This window comes from Rhea pennata, chromosome 6 (genome assembly GCF_028389875.1).
Source record: "Rhea pennata isolate bPtePen1 chromosome 6, bPtePen1.pri, whole genome shotgun sequence".
Classification (NCBI taxonomy): domain Eukaryota; kingdom Metazoa; phylum Chordata; class Aves; order Rheiformes; family Rheidae; genus Rhea; species Rhea pennata.
Genome location: NC_084668.1, coordinates 27,576,835 through 27,596,767, shown reverse-complemented (window position 1 = coordinate 27,596,767; position 19,933 = coordinate 27,576,835). Strand labels below are relative to the sequence as shown.

The 19,933-nt window shown below is 34.9% G+C and overlaps 1 protein-coding gene across 3 annotated transcripts in view; it reads left to right on the top strand.

Annotated features, from left to right (window-relative positions):
* Positions 1–12,757, top strand: part of NCKAP1 (NCK associated protein 1) — a 61,931-nt gene extending 49,174 nt beyond the window's left edge. For all 3 annotated transcript variants that reach the window (XM_062578766.1, XM_062578765.1, XM_062578767.1), the window contains 8 exons: positions 142–235; positions 1,039–1,121; positions 1,562–1,642; positions 4,904–4,997; positions 6,415–6,531; positions 10,120–10,229; positions 11,116–11,205; positions 11,829–12,757. In XM_062578766.1, the coding sequence (XP_062434750.1) occupies positions 142–235; positions 1,039–1,121; positions 1,562–1,642; positions 4,904–4,997; positions 6,415–6,531; positions 10,120–10,229; positions 11,116–11,205; positions 11,829–11,945 (786 nt within the window). In that variant the 3' untranslated portion in view covers positions 11,946–12,757. The remainder of the gene's footprint in view (positions 1–141; positions 236–1,038; positions 1,122–1,561; positions 1,643–4,903; positions 4,998–6,414; positions 6,532–10,119; positions 10,230–11,115; positions 11,206–11,828) is intronic.
* Positions 12,758–19,933: the final 7,176 nt, after the last annotated feature.

Sequence of the window (19,933 nt, the reverse complement as noted above, 5' to 3'; positions counted from 1 at the left end):
GTCCTGTTAAGAAGACAATGGAAACATCTTTGTTCCATTAATTTAGTTTCCTCTCTGCCAGACTAAAAAGTCCTAAGCCATGCTGTTATCTTCTTAACGAACTGAGATCTGCAGCTAACCTGAAGCCTTACTTCTTTTTAGAAACTTGTGGTGGAGAACGTTGAAGTTCTAACACAAATGAGGACCAGCTTCGACAAGCCAGACCAGATGGCAGCACTCTTTAAAAGATTGTCATGTGGGTAACTAGAAAGATCCTATTAAAGATGTCGAATTGTTTTCATCCTTGTCTTTGTAAAGAAAATGAGGAAAAATTAATGGCCGTGTATTAAGTAAACAGAAGCAACACAGTGCTACTATGCTACTTGCAGTATAAATGGGTTCATATGAACTGATGTAACTTTTCAAAATTTTCCAATCTTGTCACGTATAGAGAAAATGAGATTTCAATATTAATCAATACACCATCACTACAGCAATGATCTTTAAGCATCTTTTTTCTTCAGGAATGATAATGCTTAGAGATAAAACAGACTTCTGTCTCTTGTAATGGCTATAATAATCTGCCAACAAGGTGAATACATGGCTGTGGAATAGAAAGCACAGAGTTTTGTGTTTCACATAAAATATTTTTTCCTAAATTACATGTTTCTGATTTGATTTCATCACAGTAACTTATTGCATTCTTTGGAATTTTTAACATTTTTAACAATGTAATTATTAACACAAAATAATTATTTGTTTAAAATAATAGTTAAAATGAAACATTTGAAACTCAAGAAAAGACACTGAGTTAACATTGAATTGTTAACTGTTTAAAACAGGGATCATTTCCCTGTTTTGCAACATATGTCTTCTAAAAATTTCATCATCAGCTTACACATGAAAACCTGCTTCAGCACTTAAAGGAATGCCTTTGTTCCTGTACCATGTGTTTTCCAGTATTTTGTTAAATGTTTTCTCATATTTTGGGGGGAAGGAGGAATTTAAATTGGAAATGTCAATAAGTTCTTGTTCACTATTTTTCTTATTTCTCTTTAGCTGTTGACAGTGTTTTAAAGAGAATGACGATTATTGGTGTGATCTTGTCCTTTCGGTCATTGGCACAGGAAGCACTTAGAGATGTAAGAAATGCCTGAATCATTTAGAAAATATTCAGTTATTTCCTTTAGATTTACTGGAATTTATGAAGCCTCAGTCTTAAGATGGTGCCTCTTAAAAGCTTGGCATATGGGTAAAATGAGAAGTCAGTCATAACTGAACTTTGACTTACAAGTTCTGGAAAAAAATTAGCACTTTTTGGGTCCTGTTCAGGGAAATACTGTATTAGAACCTATACATTTACGTTGGAGCATGCCTGTCAGTCTTTTCAGTGTTTAATACATTTTTAAAAACTTCATTCACCAACAGCTCAGCTTTGAGTTTATTAAGCTTTCAGATTTTAAATACACATAGATATAAAATAACTTATGGAAAAAATAGAATAATCCAGTAAAGTAACATTAGTGTGTAATTGATCATTAGTACTTTCAATGTTTTCTAACTTCTTATTTTTCTCCCTTAGGTCTTATCCTATCACATTCCTTTCCTTGTAAGTTCAATTGAAGATTTCAAGGATCACATTCCAAGAGAGACTGACATGAAGGTAATGTTTGGTCCTAAGAGTGTGTGGTGTGTGAGGGTGTGTTTTTGTTTTTTTGTTTTGTTTGTTTTTTGGGGTTTTTTTTTTTTGTTTGTTTTTTTGGTTTTTTGTTTTTTTTTTTTTTTTGATCCTATTAAAACTATGTAAGGCGCAAGACTATCATGCTTTTTGGAAAAAATACTGAAACAAACAACCTTTGTCCCAAGGAGCTAAATAATTGTGCTTCTGTAAACCTACTAATGTTCTGCAAAAAAACTTAATAGGATAAATGCAAGTGTCTATCTGCCTGTGATCACATTTGAGAACTTTCATGAAAATAATTAAGAACAAAATTTATCAAGTGTTAAAACATAGCTAAGCAGTAAAGGAGGAATATTGAGATACTTCGTAGTACGAGCTGGTAAAATAAAACATTTCAAGGACTGTCTATACAGGCCTGGAGCTCTATGCGTATAATAGCTATGAGCCTGATTTCGGCCTTGAATTTAAAATTCATATGATTCTACCCCCTGAAATGTTTAGGGGGAAGGGAGAAAATAGCAGCATGAATACGGTGCCTTGCTTCTGAACAGTAGTATGTTTACATCCAAAAATCCCTTGTTATTCATGTTTATAATGTGGCTTCTGGCCATGTGATGCCCAGTAATTCCTGAACTTAAACCTATCTATAATTCCTGAACTTGGAGACTATGTTTTGCTGTATATTCTTGTTGCAAGAAACTTAAGTTCTGTTATGTATGAAGATCTATTAAATAAAAAAAAATTCTTATTAAAAGCACATTACAAGAACTATTCGAAGCCTACTATGGATGGGTCTCATTATTTGAGAAGACAGTTCACCAGTCTAAGAACAGTGTCGAAAGTTGCATGAAGAGTGTGATAAGCTACTGAAAGTCCACATGTATGTTGCTTTACTCCAAAAGATAAAGAATTATATGCCCTCTGAAATTTGCAAAGCTGATAAAGCAGCCATAGTGCTTGATGTCCCATAAAACATTGGAACTCACGCAGCATAGAAGAAATAATATGCAAATGCTATGGAAAATGGACATAGAACTTCAAGGATATCGGCTTGTGGTAACAGCTATGTCAAAATAATGCAAGTTGCCTTTGCACTTCTCAAGAAAAGCTTCCTAGAAAATAATTCTCTCCTGTAGTTATATTACAAAACTTTGATTGCCAATGCATCGTGTTCCATTATTAAACTTGAGAAATCGGCATGCAGAAGAGAGAAGGATGGTTTCACCACTTACTGGTGCGGAAGCATAGTATTCTTTTCTTCTGTTCTCAAACTTGCTAGAGCAATTTACAGTCATAAGTGGATTGCCATTTTGCCATAAGTGGATAGCAAAAAAGCCATGTTTCTGCTGCTAAATAAAACCATGCTGACGACTGTTCTCTGCCACAAAAGTACACCTAGTTGCCTCGGCTTAGTTAATACTTGGCTGTAGGTCTTCTCTGGGCCCTGTGCAGTTTCCCTGTGATTCTTAGATATACCTGTTATTTTGTGCATAGATGTTCTAGTTCAAAGCATCTGAAATAATACAGGGCCTGTGATGCAGTCCACCACAGTGGTGTTTCCATGATACCAAGCTTAGATGTCTTGTGGCATAATGCCATGTAGAATTGCTTGAGAATACAAACCGTGCTGGGATAGTGTTGGAGGGACCGTATGTGGAGGGAGCAGCCAAACTGTGCAGTCTTGTCCATACAGCCTGCTGGGAACTGTTTCTGGCAGGTGCTACCCCGTATCTCTGCCAAAGCCTTGCCTTGAAAATAGCATGCTGGTACAGCCAGAGCTATGCTAAGAGTCTGCGAACAATTAAGCAGTGTGGACAATCAGCACTTTGCTGTTTGAGCTTTCTCTCTGGCCTTGTCGTGTGTAGGGACATTGAGGGTGGTGCGTGTTTGTTTTGGGGGCTTTGGGGGTTTTTTTTTTCCTCCTCCCTTAAATGAAGGCATGTCAGCAGACCTTTGCAAGGCTTTATACAATGGATTAGGATATTCAGATATTTTTGGACATAATACCAGTAATTTCCTATATAATAAATTTATCACAGCAAAGCAGAAATAGCTTTAAAGATGTTAGTAGGATAAATATTTGTTTTGAAATGTTATTTTTATTTTAGTGTGCCTGAAACTTTTGGAACCATTGCTAAAATGGATATTTCTTTTTTTAGCTAGTTATATGTAGCGTTAGGCTGTTGGAATGTCTGTACAGGCTTTCACAAACAGGCACTTGCATTTGAGCCACTGTTGTTAGAAGCCAGTTTGTGGTAAGCCAGCTCCCATTCAGAGGCTGTGTAATTCCTGTAATGCAGCACTATACTCAAGCTAGTATCGTATGCCCTGCTGACAGCTTAGCACTTTGCTAACAAAGCAGTGTGCTTTCCATATCAAAACTGCTCTCAGCTGGCCAGGCTAGCTAAATACAGCTAACAAACTATATGAGATTGATTGTGAGAAGGATAACATTTCTCAAATCTTAATAGAAATAAGATGCATCAGCAGCATTTCTCAGTCTTTTATATTTGATATACCTTTGCTTTTGGAGGGTTACATCTGAGTTACAGCTTCAGATATTTTGTTCAAAATGTAATTTAAGGGAAGAAAATACTGTGTTTAAAGTTTGTTAATGGCAATAAAAGATACAGGAAGACTGAGGCAGATTGGAAAATGGAATAAATTTCAAAGTGTTCTCAACTCCTCCAAATATTAGGCCCACCTACAATCTCATTTTTTGGTACTTGGAGTCTCTGGCATTGTTAATCTGTATCAAATTTGAATGTTGCTGTAAGATTACTTTTCTGTTTTACTGTAATACTTTATCAAATTGCATTTTTTTGGGGTTTTTTTTGCCTTTGCTTGTCTAAAAATGCTATATTTGCAGATCTTAACTAACGCTTTAGATCTGACACAGAAAATCTGACAGTTTTTTGAACAGGAAAGATGTAGAAACAGAAGGCTAGCAAGGAATGCAGGGTGTTTGCTCTGGAGGTAATTTAGAGAAGTATACAAGCTTTGTTTGACCTGATAAAAAGGGATGATAACCAGCTAGCACAAAAAGCACTGACCCAGCTGTTCAGTGTAGGTTAGAAACAATGAAAATCTAAAAGCATTTTTTCTGCCAAGTCTCTGAAATTCCTTCATGCGTCAAAGTCTAATACAAATGTTTTAAAATGTTAGCATATCTGTGCTTTGTAATGTTTACACAAAAGCACTCAATGTTGTCTTCCTTGTAATTATCTTACTTCTGGTCCTCAGGTGGCAATGAATGTATATGAATTGTCATCAGCTGCTGGATTGCCGTGTGAGATCGATCCTGCTTTGGTTGTAGCACTGTCTTCCCAGAAATCAGGTAAGAAGTTAACCAGGTTAATCAAGTAAGAACTTTAAGTACCTTTTACTCCCTCAATTTTTTAAAATGCCCCAAAGTATGAAAGCGTTTGTAGTGATAGGGAGCAATTTGTGTATCTTAGCTCCTTTGCATTCCTTAAGTGAACTTAATAAATTGGCTAAGAACGTGCATATTTCATATCTGCTATCTATATCATGCTGATTTGTTAGCAGAGAATCTTTTGAACTGCATATTAACTTGTTGACCTAGAAAAGGATAATGGGAGATGTTTAATGAGTTTAATGGCTTGTAGTGAAAACTGCAGTAATTGAAGGACAATGAAAGTGTCTCACTTTCGAAAGCTACTGATGTAGTAAGTTCTGTTCTACAGATCTGTAATAGATCTGTGTCATGCAGGTAGGCATTAGAAGCTGAAAGTGCCAACTACATTTAGTTCCTGCGTGTAGTTCAACACTCTGATAGTGGTGTGTTGTGCAGGTGTTAGCATGAAGCTTACAAGGAAAACCATGGTAAAATAAACGTACTGATTTTTATAGTGCTTCCTCTTATTTGCTCTAAAACACTGCTGTCTATGCTTCCCAGCTTTGTTTATTGTGGCAGTTTTGAAGGCATGAATGGAGACTCTTAAGTGCTTTTGGACTTTTTTTTTTTTTTTTTTTTCCTAACTTTGTTCCCTATCTTCATTATTGAAAACTTCATTGCGGGGTTTTTTTGTGTGTATATGGGATGTTTAATATTCTAATCAGTTCAAGAATATTTTACATTCTAGTTATTCTTCCCCCTCTAATAGTTGTTTTGGAAAAGGAAAATACAGCGAATTTTGAAAGATATTTCAATGTTAAAACATACAAAACTATCAAGCTCAACTTATTTGAGTAGCATAAAATATAAACATATATTTGTTTATTTACATTATACCTATAATATACATAGATATATCTTCAGATAATAGCTAGTATCTGAAATTGCATTTTAAATATAATTGTGCAGCAGTGTGAACAAGACAGGAAATTCTGTATGTTTTCATGATTGGTTAGGATCTTGTTTTGTTTTTCTCCTTCTTTGCAATTTGAAGTATAGTGCTTTCAGGCGAGCTCTGCTCACTTGAGAGTGGTGACTGGATTTACACCAGCATGAAAAAAAAAACTTGACTCAGCAAGCTAAAAGTTTATTGACTCAAATGGCTAAAAGTAATAGGATGGCAGCAACTTATTCTACAGATAAGAAACTGGACATTTTGTCCAGTGACCCTGTGAATCTTATTATGGCATGACTCAATACTCTTCCTTTCACAATATAACGTGGTTTTTTTAGCTCCCTCAATTTGATCAGAGAGTTTATACTCTAAGCTAACTGCAGTTGAAAGTAAATATTTTAAAATCATTTCTGAGTTAAAGGACTTCATTTTTATTTTCAGAAAACATTAGTCCAGAAGAAGAATATAAAATTGCTTGCCTTCTCATGGTCTTTGTAGCAGTCTCCTTGCCAACTTTGGCCAGTAATGTGATGTCTCAATACAGCCCTGCCATAGAAGGTAATGTTAAATATTTGCTGTGAATGTTTCCTTTGTAGTACTCCTGGTTATTTCTTGAATATTTTTTCTTTAAATATTTACTTATATTTTGTAGTGAACAAATTTAAAAATTGGTTAGCCTGAAGCTAGAAAAAAAATTTTGAAAGCTACTTTGAAAAGCATTTAAGTCTTGTTTTCAGCTTGCTTTTTATGAAAAGCAGGAGATTTTAAGAACAGAAACAGTTCAAATACTGCGAGGGGCAATTTTGGACTTAATGTTTGGAATAGGTAGAGAATACATTCTACATTAAGTGTCTCAAATCAAATGTAACCATTACTAAAACAACTGTACTAATTATACAAAAGTCTTGCACTAATTAAAGTAAGTTTTCTATATGAATGTGCAGTTCATGTTACTGAGAAGAACATTTTGCGAACAGCATCTGGAAGGTATGAGCTGTGAACAGAATTATATCCTAAGAAATAGTTCAACTTCCTTGTACTGAAAAAATAAAAATAGATCTTTGCCTCAAGGAAATTCTTTTCATGTAATCCATAAAATACTGAGTTCTCTCAGACAAAATTAAATTGAATAAGAATGACAGAACTGATCCAACACATACAAAAGTGCCCTTTCAGCTGTTCAATCTATTTCCTTTGTGATGTGTACCATGGCTTAGATAAAAAATTTGTATTCTGCATCCATTTATTTGATACAGTGTATTTTTATGTTTTTAAAGTTGTATTATTTTTAATCAGGACAAAATGAAATTACATAAAATGTCTAAATTGACTTCTGAAAATTAGAAGTAATGGGAAGACACCAAAATACTTAAAAGCCTTCAGTATCACATAATACAGTATGCAAATCAGAATTTCTTCAGAGACCAAAGATTGTGGTTTGAAGTGTGGGTATTTGTAATTATACGTGCAAATCAGCCTTCTTGAAGGGGAAATGTTTTCTTCAATTTTGAGAGATTAGAGATTTGTTAACTTTCAAGTTTAATCTCAAACAGTAAGCATAGCCTTTTTGCCCATTGTGGAAAAGCTGGGTATCTTGTATAATGAACAGAACTGGAATATTGATTTGAAAGTCTAAGGAAGTTAAAGTCAACATCTTGTTTTTGATGGATAGGGACAACAGCTTTTAACCAACAAAGTTGTTCTGTGTTGTTTGCAGTCTCATTGTGTTTCTGTCAGATTTTGCATGGTTTATTGAAGTTCTGATGGCTGACTGAAACTCTTGATATCGACAAGAGTAGGGAATACCAAACAATTTCTGGACAAAAAGGGAGAGAATCTCCCTTTTGGTTGTCTTAACTGGGTCCAAATGAACTTGTTTATGTATAGTTAAGACTACACTGATTAAATATTACTAATAATGCTGTAAGTAATACTATTAGTAGTGCAAGTAATACTGTAAGTATTACTTAGAGTTCTGTAAAAGAAATCATCTAGAAATATTTTCTGTTACTGATTTCTGCTTCAAGTCTTGGTGATACACACTCATCCCTGCACAAATTATTTCTAGGAACCTGAATTAGGCTAGCTAGACGTTATTGCCCACATTCTCTTTCTCCAGATTACAGCTTGTGCATGCTTGCTTTCCTCAAACTCTCCTCTCTTCTAAGGACCCTCTTAGTCTGCAGAATATGGAATGTGTTCACACCATAAAAATAACTAAGGAAGAAGAACAGACCTTGTCAGTCCTGCCTTACTTCCGTAGTACTTCCCCCAACCCCATTTTCTGCCCCTTATTGTAGACCATCTGGCTTCAGAAACTAAATAGTTACTGTTTCCAGAATGAGAATGTAGTATGTGCTACTTTTTGTGAAGTAAACTCCCTGGCCAAATCCGGAATATAACCATCAACAAGTCACACATTTAAAGAAGGATCAGCTTTCTTACCTGGCAAAAGATGTACCTCCCAAATGCAGATAGTTCTTGGACAGCTTTAGCAATGTCTACATGCTTCTTTCACTAGCTGCAGCTAAAGACTCAGGCTCTAACAGAGCTTTCTTTTTGTGCTGACTGAAAATGATTGAAATCTGAACTATTAGTCAAATATTAGACTAGCGTGCTAGTTTCTCATCTAGAGACTTAGACTAAAATATTAGTCTACTAGAGGGATAGCATTTTCTAAAATCTTGAAACCTGACACAAATTAGAAGACAGCAGTATCTGAATTGAATTTTCCTTGCTGATGCTTTTTCTACAATCTCTTAGACCTAAAAATCAATTCCATTCAGTTCAAAAAAAATAAAAAAGTCTAAATTGACTTTTGAAAATTAGAAGTATTGGGAAGACACCAAAACACTCAAAAGCCTTCAGTATCACTTAATACAGTATGCAACTCAGAATCTCTTTTAGGCAGAGCAGATGCCTTGACTAAATGTTCAAGGAAAGTGGCTATTCTATTTTGTATTAACATATTCCTGAAGTAGTATTTAATCAAAAAGTAGGGAACAGCAAGTAGGAGTATCAGCCCTTGCCCAGAGGAGAAAGGGAGTCCACTGGCAGAGGCTCATAGGGTTCTTTGCTGGCACGCACTGTTCAGCATTTTCCTAGACAACCTAGAAAAGGGGTGAAGAGTGAAGTGAAAAAACTTTCAAATCATCTAAAGTTACTTTAAAGTACTGGAAAGAAGTAAAGAGCTGCAAGAAGATACTATGACACTGAATAAATTGAGCAATAAAGTGACAGATGAAATTCATTTTTAAATAGTTTTGTACATGGAGAAGATCTGATCTTTCTCATATGAAATGATGAGGTCTCAGCTGACCTCACTATTCAAGCATGATTTTGGAGTTATGATAAATGACTAAATCAGCAAGTCAACCCCTTCCATCCCTACCAAACTGCTTAGTAAGAATAACATACCAGAAATGTTCATTATTTGCATGCATGTTAACTCTTTCAAGACCTCTTCCACTGAATGTGTTGGCACATTCTCATAATGTCATATTTGTACAGATGTCCATTAATTTTGTTTTAAAGCAGGAGACTCAACTAATTTATGTAAAAGATAACAGGCTTCCTGATGTGCAATTCTTCTTAGTTTTCAACCATCACTCTCTTTGAGAACATGCATCATTTTAATCACCTTACAGTCCTCTGGAGCCTAGGTGATTTTTAAGTTTTGTACTGTAATTAGCAATTCACTTGTTTTGGTTTTGAGTTCCTGTAGATTTCTTGGGTGAATATCATCCCATCTGGTCCTGATGACTTACTCATTTACAGAGGAGGGGAGAAAAACAGCTAATTAGCTTAAGAAAATCCTGTTTGCAGATGTCCATTTAGCCTAGTCAAGTAGCAATACTCTCAGGCTCTACAGAAATTAGATAAACGTACAGTATATGCTTTTGCTTATCTAACAGCCACAAGGGTCTTTGCCAGGCTATTATGACCATTATAGCTTTCCTCTGTACTTCTGATTACATCCATGATAGGAAGTGCAGTCTGTAAGAGTAGTTTTCTGCTGTTGTGTAAAACATTACATGTTGATCTTTCTTTCATCGTGACAAATCTGTTTTTGTAGTAATATTTTTTTAAAGACCACTTTCACTTCCAAACATGATGCTGAGGTAATTTTTGTATGATTTTGTTCAGGACATTGCAACAACATACACTGCTTGGCAAAAGCTATCAACCAGATTGCTGCAGCTTTATTTACCATCCACAAGGGAAGCATTGAAGACCGTCTTAAAGAATTTTTGGCTGTATGTATAACTTAATTTCTACAGCTAGTTTCTCTAAAAGGAGGGGAACTCACATGCCCTAATGCCCCTTAATCTATCTGATGCATAGTGCTAGGTTATACCATTAACATGTCAGTATGTTTCTGATTTCAAGTGTCATTTTTACTGCAGCAGTCAGCTATGATAGTATGTCACAAGGTCATACTGTAAAGACTTAGATTTGCATGGATGAATATTGATTAATACCAGTTTATACCACTTGTAATATTGCTTCATGGTCTCATGTTACTTATTCTCCTGTAGTTACAGATTGCAGCGCAATTAATATGATTATAATACAGAGTTTGTTTTGATTAGGAGAAAATCAGATAGAGTTGATTTACTTTTGAAGGCTAACAATAGATCAAAATTTGTGTCTTAACAAGAAAAGTATCTATTGACCCATGTATAATTCTGGAAGCAAAACTAAGCTGTTTTCCTTCAATTGGAAAAATATATATAATTTCAAGCAACAACAACTTCATTTTTTAATCTTACCAAAATGCAATACTTTTGTGCTTTTGGGAAAGACAAAGTGAGGTCTTGATCTCGACTCTTTGGGAGTTCTGTCATTAACTTCAGTAGAAGTTCTATGAGATAAATGAATGGCTTTTTGTAATAAAACACAATGCATTGCTTATTAAACACAACTTCAAATACGCAGAAATGACTTGCTGAGCATAAAACTCAGTGATGGTCACTGTGCTCAGGATTAATTACTTTTCATTGTCATTATTGGTATAATGAAGTCTCTATTGGTTAGGCTATAGATGTCATCTTCAGAACAGTAAAACACTTGCACATGCACGCGCAGAAGCTGATCAATGTATTGTTTTATTTATTGCTTTGAAATACTCATTTTATATAGCTTGCATCGTCTAGTCTGCTGAAGATTGGCCAGGAGACTGACAAAACTACTACAAGGAACAGAGAATCTGTTTACTTACTGCTAGACATGGTAAGCTTTTGTCTGTTTTATTTGTATTAGTAGCCTCAGGGATAGGTTTCACATCACATTGTTCAACAAAGATTTCTTCGGAGTCATCTCTGGTGTAACTCATCATACACGGGAAATTGTTCTTGATGTCGTTCTTACTGATATTTGAATGTCAGGGATTACATTTTAGCACCCCTCCCCTCCCCCAATACATGCCGAAACACCCATTTTTACCATTGTAAAATGGTAAATGTACCATCGTGTTTCTTTGTCTAGAACATGATATCACAATGTCAGATCACTTTCATTGCTGATTTAGTTACATACATTATTAAAATAAAACTTCATATTAAAGAAGTGCTGTTCAGAGTGTGGAGGAGGGGTAAGCTTCTTTGCTCAGAGGTTTTCCATTGCATTTTATGCATCTCTTGAAAATACATTGCTTCTCATTATATTTATATTTATATATACTTATATTTATAGTAACATGTTTCTTCCCAACATTTAAACTTTGTATTACTTCTTTTTGCTGTAAAAAACATCAGTGCTCTTGTGGTGGTGAACAGAAGTATCTACATGAAATAGATTATTAATAGCAACCAGAAGAAGGTGTTTTGCAAAACTTTGTTTCTGGTATTTTTCAGATTGTGCAGGAGTCTCCATTCCTGACAATGGATCTCTTGGAGTCTTGTTTTCCTTATGTCTTGCTGAGAAACGCATACCATGCTGTCTACAAACAAAGCGTCACATCCTCTGCCTAAGTATCTACTTACTGGAGATAAGACATAGCACGCATCTGTGTGGCCTCAGTTTTATCTGTAAACTGTGGAGCTATTTTACTTTATGGCCTGATGAACAGTTGTGGATTATAAACTTTTTCCATAAAGTTGTATTTCTGATCAGTGGTTTCTTAATATGCTTGTACTACAATATAAGCTTGGTTGATTTTTAGGTTGCACATTCATGGAGATTTTTTTTTCCTTTTCTTTGGCATCAGTTATGTTTAAAAAAAAATACTACTTCTGCTATATGTTTTTTGATATTGATCATGCAAAACAATTGCTTGTTTATTTCAGAGAAGAAAAATGTATTTAGTGATTATTTTAGATAGTGTAGGTTTCATCTGTGTGTAAATTATTTCATATAGGGAGAGTTATAATCTTGTACCTATTGTTCTTATTGAAAACAAATATTGGATGTGCATTTCTGTGAAGTAATTACAGCATTTCTACTTTTATTTGAAATATTCACCAAACTATATACTATGACACTATCTAACATTAAAAATGTTACAGGACTGCTTATCCCTCAGACAGCAATCCTCTCCCAGTGTTCTTAAAAAAAAACAGCAAGTGGTGTTGTTTGTATAAAGCATAGTGGAAATTTTTTTTTAAACTAACTTCTGTGGTGCCCTGTTGGCATTAACACTACCATTGTACCCTGCTGTATAATAAACATTCTTACACATTTATCACATGTTGATAAAATGTTAGCCCTTAACCACTTTTTATATGTTTTAAATTTTTGAAATTCAAGTGTACCTTCCATAACATATAATAAACACTAGACTGTATTATCTGTTGGTGAATTATTTTTAATATGAATGTTATCCTGGTATTTTAAGCTTAAATTTTGTTGTAGCTTGATTTACATCTTACAGTTGATAACATATCAATTCTTAGACCTTTCATATGAAGACTTTTTATAATCCTTCATCTACTGGCTTCAGTGATAGTGAATCTTGTAAAAACTAGAAGGAATTAAAATCAGTGATAGTGAATCTTGTAAAAACTAGAAGGAATTAAAATCAGTGATAGTGAATCTTGTAAAAACTAGAAGGAATTAAAACCAGTGTAAAAAGTGTCAGTGTAGTGCTATTATCCTTTAAATCTTAATTTTAAATAATAAAGCAAGAGAAGCATTATATAGCACATAGTGATGCCTTTTGCACCCATAAAAATAAATGTTAAAGCATGAAACTTCTTGAAATCACTATAAACCAAGAGAATGTTCCTAAAACCATAATATCAGACAGTACTCACTCTCTCTCTCTCTCTCACACACACACACACATATGTCTTTTTTTTTAATCAGTCATGCAAATGCAGGATAGTGTTGGCTTATTTAGTCTGAAAGCTGACCAGATGGTTGCGCTCTTTGATCCGTGCATATAAAGGCAATGCAATTTGTATAGAGCCTCTGTTCTTGATGCAACTTATGTGCATGCTGGTAACTTTTTCTATTATGAAAGAGCTGTTGTGTGTTCAGCTACAATAGTTTCCTCTGTCCAAAGACAAATAAGTACTGGAATAAAATTTTCCTAAGGAAGTAAAACAGTACATCTATATTTTTCCTAATTATGCATTTTATGTTATAACCATGGAACTGGTTTTAAATTGATAATTTAGTACTATAACAAGTATGTTTGTTCACCAAGAAGTTAGGTTAAATGAGACACTGACAAGTTTTATTCTTTTTTGTTTATAAACTACTTTCAAATTAATCTTAATTGTAATATACTATTTGTGGGAAAAAATAATGCCCATTTTCAACAGAAAGTTAAATATCTGAAGTTATTTGTGGCTTAAGAAATAACCTATTTTGTGTCTTTAATTCTGTGTGGCTTCCTTGGTTTTGAGGTTTTTTGTTTTAGTTCAAAGGGATTGCATTCAGTCATTTACCTCCGATCCCTGTCTAACTTTTCTCTGGGGTATTAATGATCTAAGTCTAGAAAGTAAGTAATTTCTGACAGATGATAACAGTATCTGCAAGAAGCTACTTCTGACACAGTTTTGATTCACTCATGAACCTTTTAAACTCAGTTTCTATAGGAGATGCTGTGTGGTTGTGCTATACTGTATGGTGTACACATGCTTAAGATTTCTTTTTAATTTCTAAACTTCCTGCAAAAACTCAGAGCAAGTTCAGAACTGAGCTGCAAAATGAGACAGTCTGGGAAGAATGATATGAATTAACCCACATATTGGGGGGTTCTTTTTGGAGGGGAGGGGAAGGGCAGTTCTTGCCAAGTGACAATTATTCCTGGTTTTGTCTGAGCTACCACAAAGCTATTTAGGGCTTCAGTCTGCTTGTTGAGGCCAGAGCACATCAAATGCAGCCCTGGAGGCAACCTGTGTCCATGTACTACACAAATTTTAATAAACTGACTGAACCTAGAATTTGGGGGAGGAATGTATAGAAGGAATGCCGCCTCTGGAGCCTGGAATATGTCTACAACTTAGTAAGCTCAACTGTTGATGCTGTTTATTGAGTCATCTTGGGTGCCTTGTGCATTTCTGCTTGTAATTTCTGGAACATAAAGTACAGACAACTGAGCTGGTTCCATATGGAGCCAGTTTGAATCAAACATCAAATTACTGGGATGGGGTGGGGAGGTGCTTCATGGAAAGAGCGTATGCAAAGACTGTTTTATTGCTGCCCAAAAAGCTATTTTGTTTGATTTAGAGACCAAAAAAAAAAAAAAAAAAAAAAAAGTATTCATCGGGACAAAAAACTATCGAGAATAATGGACATCTTTACCAAGAAAGTGTAAGTGAAACATCTTTCTGTGAATATGGTAGGGAAGACAAGGGAAAATAAATGCAGGATAAGCACTGATTGTTTCTGCACTACAGTGTAGTACAGTAGCCATGTACTAGTCTAACGAAAGATAGTCTACATGCCAAGAAAACTCTGCCTTCTGTTTCATAGCTTTGGGATTAAAAGCAAAACGTTGCCTGAGAGGTTGTGGGCAAAATCTAATTTGCTTTAGATGGGCATGAATGTGGTTCACTGGGCAAAGCAAGGAATTTAAATGGCAGCTGTCCACAGATTTTACAGTTTACAGGGTTGTCAACTAACTTTCAAAAATACTCAGCCTTACGTCTATCTTTTTAAATATAAACTTTGAAGCATTTTTTACAATGAAGTCTTCCTTAAAAATGACAAATGTTTTTACTCTAAGATGACTATATATGCTTTTGCTATTTGTCATGTTAGTAAGGCTGTAAATGTCTGTATGCAAAAAATCAAAATGGCCTCAGTGACCTATGTCCAAAACTATATCTAATTTGCTCTTAATGAGTCATGCTGTTTCCCGTACTACAAGGTCAAAATGACCCATTCACTGGATATAGTGTCACGGTGTCTTAAACAATTCATTAGTTCAAAATGCTTGTATTGAATTCTGAATCAAAAGCATATGTTGAGCTTAGTGTAAAGCAAGGGGATTTGAGTCGTTTCTTGTCTAGACTTCCAGACTATCACTTTGTTCATGATTATAATAATACGTATTTTTTTCAAATAAATATGATTAAACAATAAAAAAATACATCTCTGTGATAGTACAGATGAGATCTGCAAACCTGCTACAGTTGTGTTTAAAATCCTGATACGGTAAATCCACTTCATAGTTCATTAACAATATAATTCCGTATCTTTCCAGTAGACACTTCAAAGCTGTGAAGTGGAAGAAGAAGATGGAAAGGCATTATCTCAGATTATCTGCACTCTTCTGTTTCTGCCTCCCTGCTCTTCTAATGCAGTCATTGCATTTGAGTTTGGCTATTTTTGAGATAAATCCATAGGCAGCCCATACAGAGATCAGATTCATTTGAGAAGAGCAGTATTATTTTTAAATATCAATTAATTGATAATCTCTTTAAAAACAGCAACAACACCAATAGCTATAAAAGGAATGAAAGAAAAAGAAGGTAAGGGGAGTAAATTGAAAACTGGTTACAGTGCTCAGACAAAGGCTTGTTACTCAGTGACTGAATCAGTTTTGCAGCTAGGTCTTTATTCCGGCACTTCTGATGGATCAAATTTAGATTGTAGATCACTGACTCCACAATAGCATTTAAAATCTCAACTGAGATGTCACCAGCTTTCCACTTCATAAGTGAAGTAGCAAATTTGTCCAGGCTTAGGATTATTTGTAAATTAGGAATGCTTGAAAGTACAATTTTGAGACATTTTAGCCTGAATGTGTTTGTCAAATCCAAGTCAGCAAAACTGGATTGGAATGAATCTTTCTGTTCTAGTGAAGCAATATAGATGGTCTGTACTACTTGGAATTTGTGTTTTTACTATATTATAGAGTTTATTGTGTTCAGATAAACAAAGCCCTTCAAAAGGCTGAAAAGCAGCTGACGCTTACTTTAAAACTAACAGAACTGTGACTGAAAACATGACCTCTAATATAATGTGTATTCCAACTGTCTGGACTTCAGGTCTTAGGTCTATGTGCTGTTAAGTGCTCAATGGTCTCAGTGTGAATGGTGGAGAAATGAAATTAAAATCAATAACAACCTAGGACCATTTTAAAACTACCATGTATACTACTTGAATCAATTCAGAGGGCGATCAGGAGTACTGGTAGTTTCCAGTATTGCAGCTGTGATGCAAAGCAGACATGCATGGTTGTTGTCTCCCTAAGGAAAACTACCAATAAAAAAATCTTGTGGTATTGGAAAATACATTTTTCTGAACTTTAATGACTCTAGCATGATAACTGACAGACACGAGACTAGAGGACTGGGTCATTGTATATTTACTTAGTCTTCTGTGAGTAGATAAAATAAACAAGCATTTACTAGTCATAAAGCAAGTTTATTTCTATCCATTTATGCTGGCAAATATTTGTATGTATGCATGTAAGCTCTACTGCTAAAGTAGGAAAGGAAAAAAAAAGATTTTTGTTTCCAATTTTAGGAAACAACCCTGTGGCTTCAAGGGGAGGAAAAAAGCAAATGCTGTATGTACAGTCTATAAATGACAAAAAAGTAAACTTAAAAAAGCTTGTTGGGAGGTTAGTTTTATGCATCTTGTAAAAGAATTACTAGGGAAGACAGAAAACAGGTCTACCTTTAAAAGAACTAAATATTTTCTGGAAAAATGCCGCAAATTATTTCCCTTGATAATATCTCAACTAAGGAAGTTTACTTGGTGGGCAAGTAGAGCAAATTTTAAGCATTTTAGTTATCAACACTGTCATCCCATTGTTTCATATGTTTTTACATTTTAGTTCAAAAACATTCTTAACGCCATCAGGGAACTGGAAGAAGATAAACGTTTTAATAATTTCTGGGGTGTGACTTTTATTCTGCTACTGCTGAAGTGTTTGTGGGATTAAGAACCATAATTTGAAAGTAAAAAGGTTCCAAAAATATCCCCCAAATCACACCTTTATTGAAAAGCTTAGAATCACTAGTGGATTGTTTGAAGTGATTTTAAATGCTGAACATTGTGGACTGCTGCAAAGGACTGAAAGACCTGGCAAGCAAGGAAAGGGCTCTGTGGGAATAAGAAGATTTTTTTAAAGAGACTAGGTACCTAGTATAAGCTCTATATGACAGCTAGGTTTTGGATTATATTATTATGTGATAGCTTCATTTAAATTATATTGTGGTATTTATGTTCAGCCCTAGCCCATACACCACCAGCTGTTACTTATTTTTTATGAATCTTTTAACATCTATTTTCTACCTTCATTCACTTTCTCAAATAGAAACAAAAATAAAGGGGAAAAAAATGCGAACACTCTTGCTAAGTCTCAGAAGTGGCTGTAGGCTCACTAATTCTTTGTGATTTTAAAGATTCTCAGTAAATGAGAAAAGAGACAATGTGTTGAGTTGTGAAGCTAAAAATAAACATCAAACAGCTACTCATCTGGAAAGCGTTACCTGTATTGCATATTTATTATTACAAGGGGTCTGACAGGGAAAGAAACGTAATCAAGACTTGGTGCGTAACATACATACGGAAACTGAAAATCTTAACTTGAAAGAGTTAAAAACTTATGTGAGTGTGGTTCACTTTTTTTTTAATACAGATATTTTTATAGGATTAGATTTCATAGTTTTCTGTTTTCTAGATCTTTTGCTGTTTTTAAAACACGTTGCAGGTGTATTAGTAAAAGCTTTAAGGAAAGGCAACATTTATTTTCCTAAACTTATTGAGGTTCCAGTACAAACCCTTTTACGATTGCAGTAGTAACTGCCAAAATTATCAATAAAGAATACATGAGTTATTTTGGCTTCTATTTATGCATAATACTTGATCCTCTGAGATGCCGAGCACAGTCAGCTCCCACTGAAGTCAGTGGTTAAGTCTGAGTTTCAGCACCTGGCAGCATGAGGCTGTTACTGTAAAACTCAACCATTTTTGTACATCTTATTTTTAGACACGGGTGTGATTTGGTACTTAATACTGCTGTGTACTGCTAATAAATCTGTATAAGCAGAAGCAAAGGCAGACTTTGGCACTGCAACTGGAAGGCTATAAATCTTAAATAGTAAATTTATAGTTTAACAAAATTAAATTCTGAGTGGTTACAGTGCTTAAGCTTAGGAATCTGAAATTGTTTCTACAGAGGCCAGAATGGAAAGGCAGTATAATGTATATGTTATTATACAGCTTTGCAGTTTTTGCCTTAAATGCTTCATCTGGAGGTCATTATAACTCAGAGGGGGTTAAGTGGATTCTGTTGTGTCTCTAGAATGACCCACAGTAGGAGAGAAAGATGCATTTTTATATATGTTCCAATCTTGCTATGGCAAACTCCCATGAGCCCAGGATAAATGTTCATTATCATGTTCACTGTAATAGCATATAGCAATTTGTTGCACTAGAATGATGAATAAAATGTGTATTTAAACTGAACATCTGTACATAATACTATTATGGAGGCTACCTTACATTAATAAATACTTGAACAGTAATTAAAAACAAATTTTAAAAGAAAAATATGTATAGCTGCATGTTAGAGTAAGAAACTGAGAAGAAAAAATGATTGCTGTATCGAGATCAAACCTGTCTGCTTTGAGTCTACTCACTGTTATTTGTAACAGCCTCCTTGATTGTGTGTGCTAGCCAGTATATGCTGAAGATCATCAGTTTTGCTTGCTGCATGATAAAGGGCCCTGTAAGAGAAAAAATTGTCAGAAATTTGATCAGAATAAATATGCACAAGGAAGATGAAAAGCTTAACTCTGGTACCCTCTAACCTTCAACAATCTGACAAGCTGTAATTTACTTTTGTATTATGTAGTCCACATGAATCTAGCAGTTAATAGTTAATACTTACACGGGCCAGTTGGCCACATTAGAGCTAAAGAATTTCTTATCTACTCTTGGATGTATTGCAGTAGCTATCATATTTACAATATATATTTTTCCAGTCACTGAAATGGATGACTCATACCTTTTCTAAAATTAAATGTGCATTTTTGAAGGGACAGAACAAAGGATGTAAGCTTATTAACAGCCCTTGAGGTAGGATCTGTGAGGGTAAGAAAGTCATTTCTGTGAATGCTGCTACCTTGGGGAAGCTTTTCAGAAATACTGTTGGGAAAGTTGAGTGATGAGTGTAGCATTTGGGATCCCTGACAAGAAGTCTGACAGAACGCGATGTAGTGCTAAGAAAAGCAGGGACCTAAAGTCCTTTGTCACATCTAGCCACATTTAAACATGGAAAGTTGACAGGGCTGCCTTCTGAGCTGATCAGAATATCTGAAACTACAGTTTCTGGACATAATATGGTAATTTGTACTCAGCACCTTAGTCTGTAGCAGACAGGCTCTTCATTTTGCAGAGCAGATTCCTCTTAAGGTCATGTGAGAGTGCAGGTCTCTACAAGCTTTCAGCTTGTACAGAAAGAAAAGGCGATAATCATAGCTCCTGCTGTGCCATCCAGAGTTTGTCTCTGATGCCTGTCGGTTTACTTGTGAACTCCCAGCCAACTAGATTT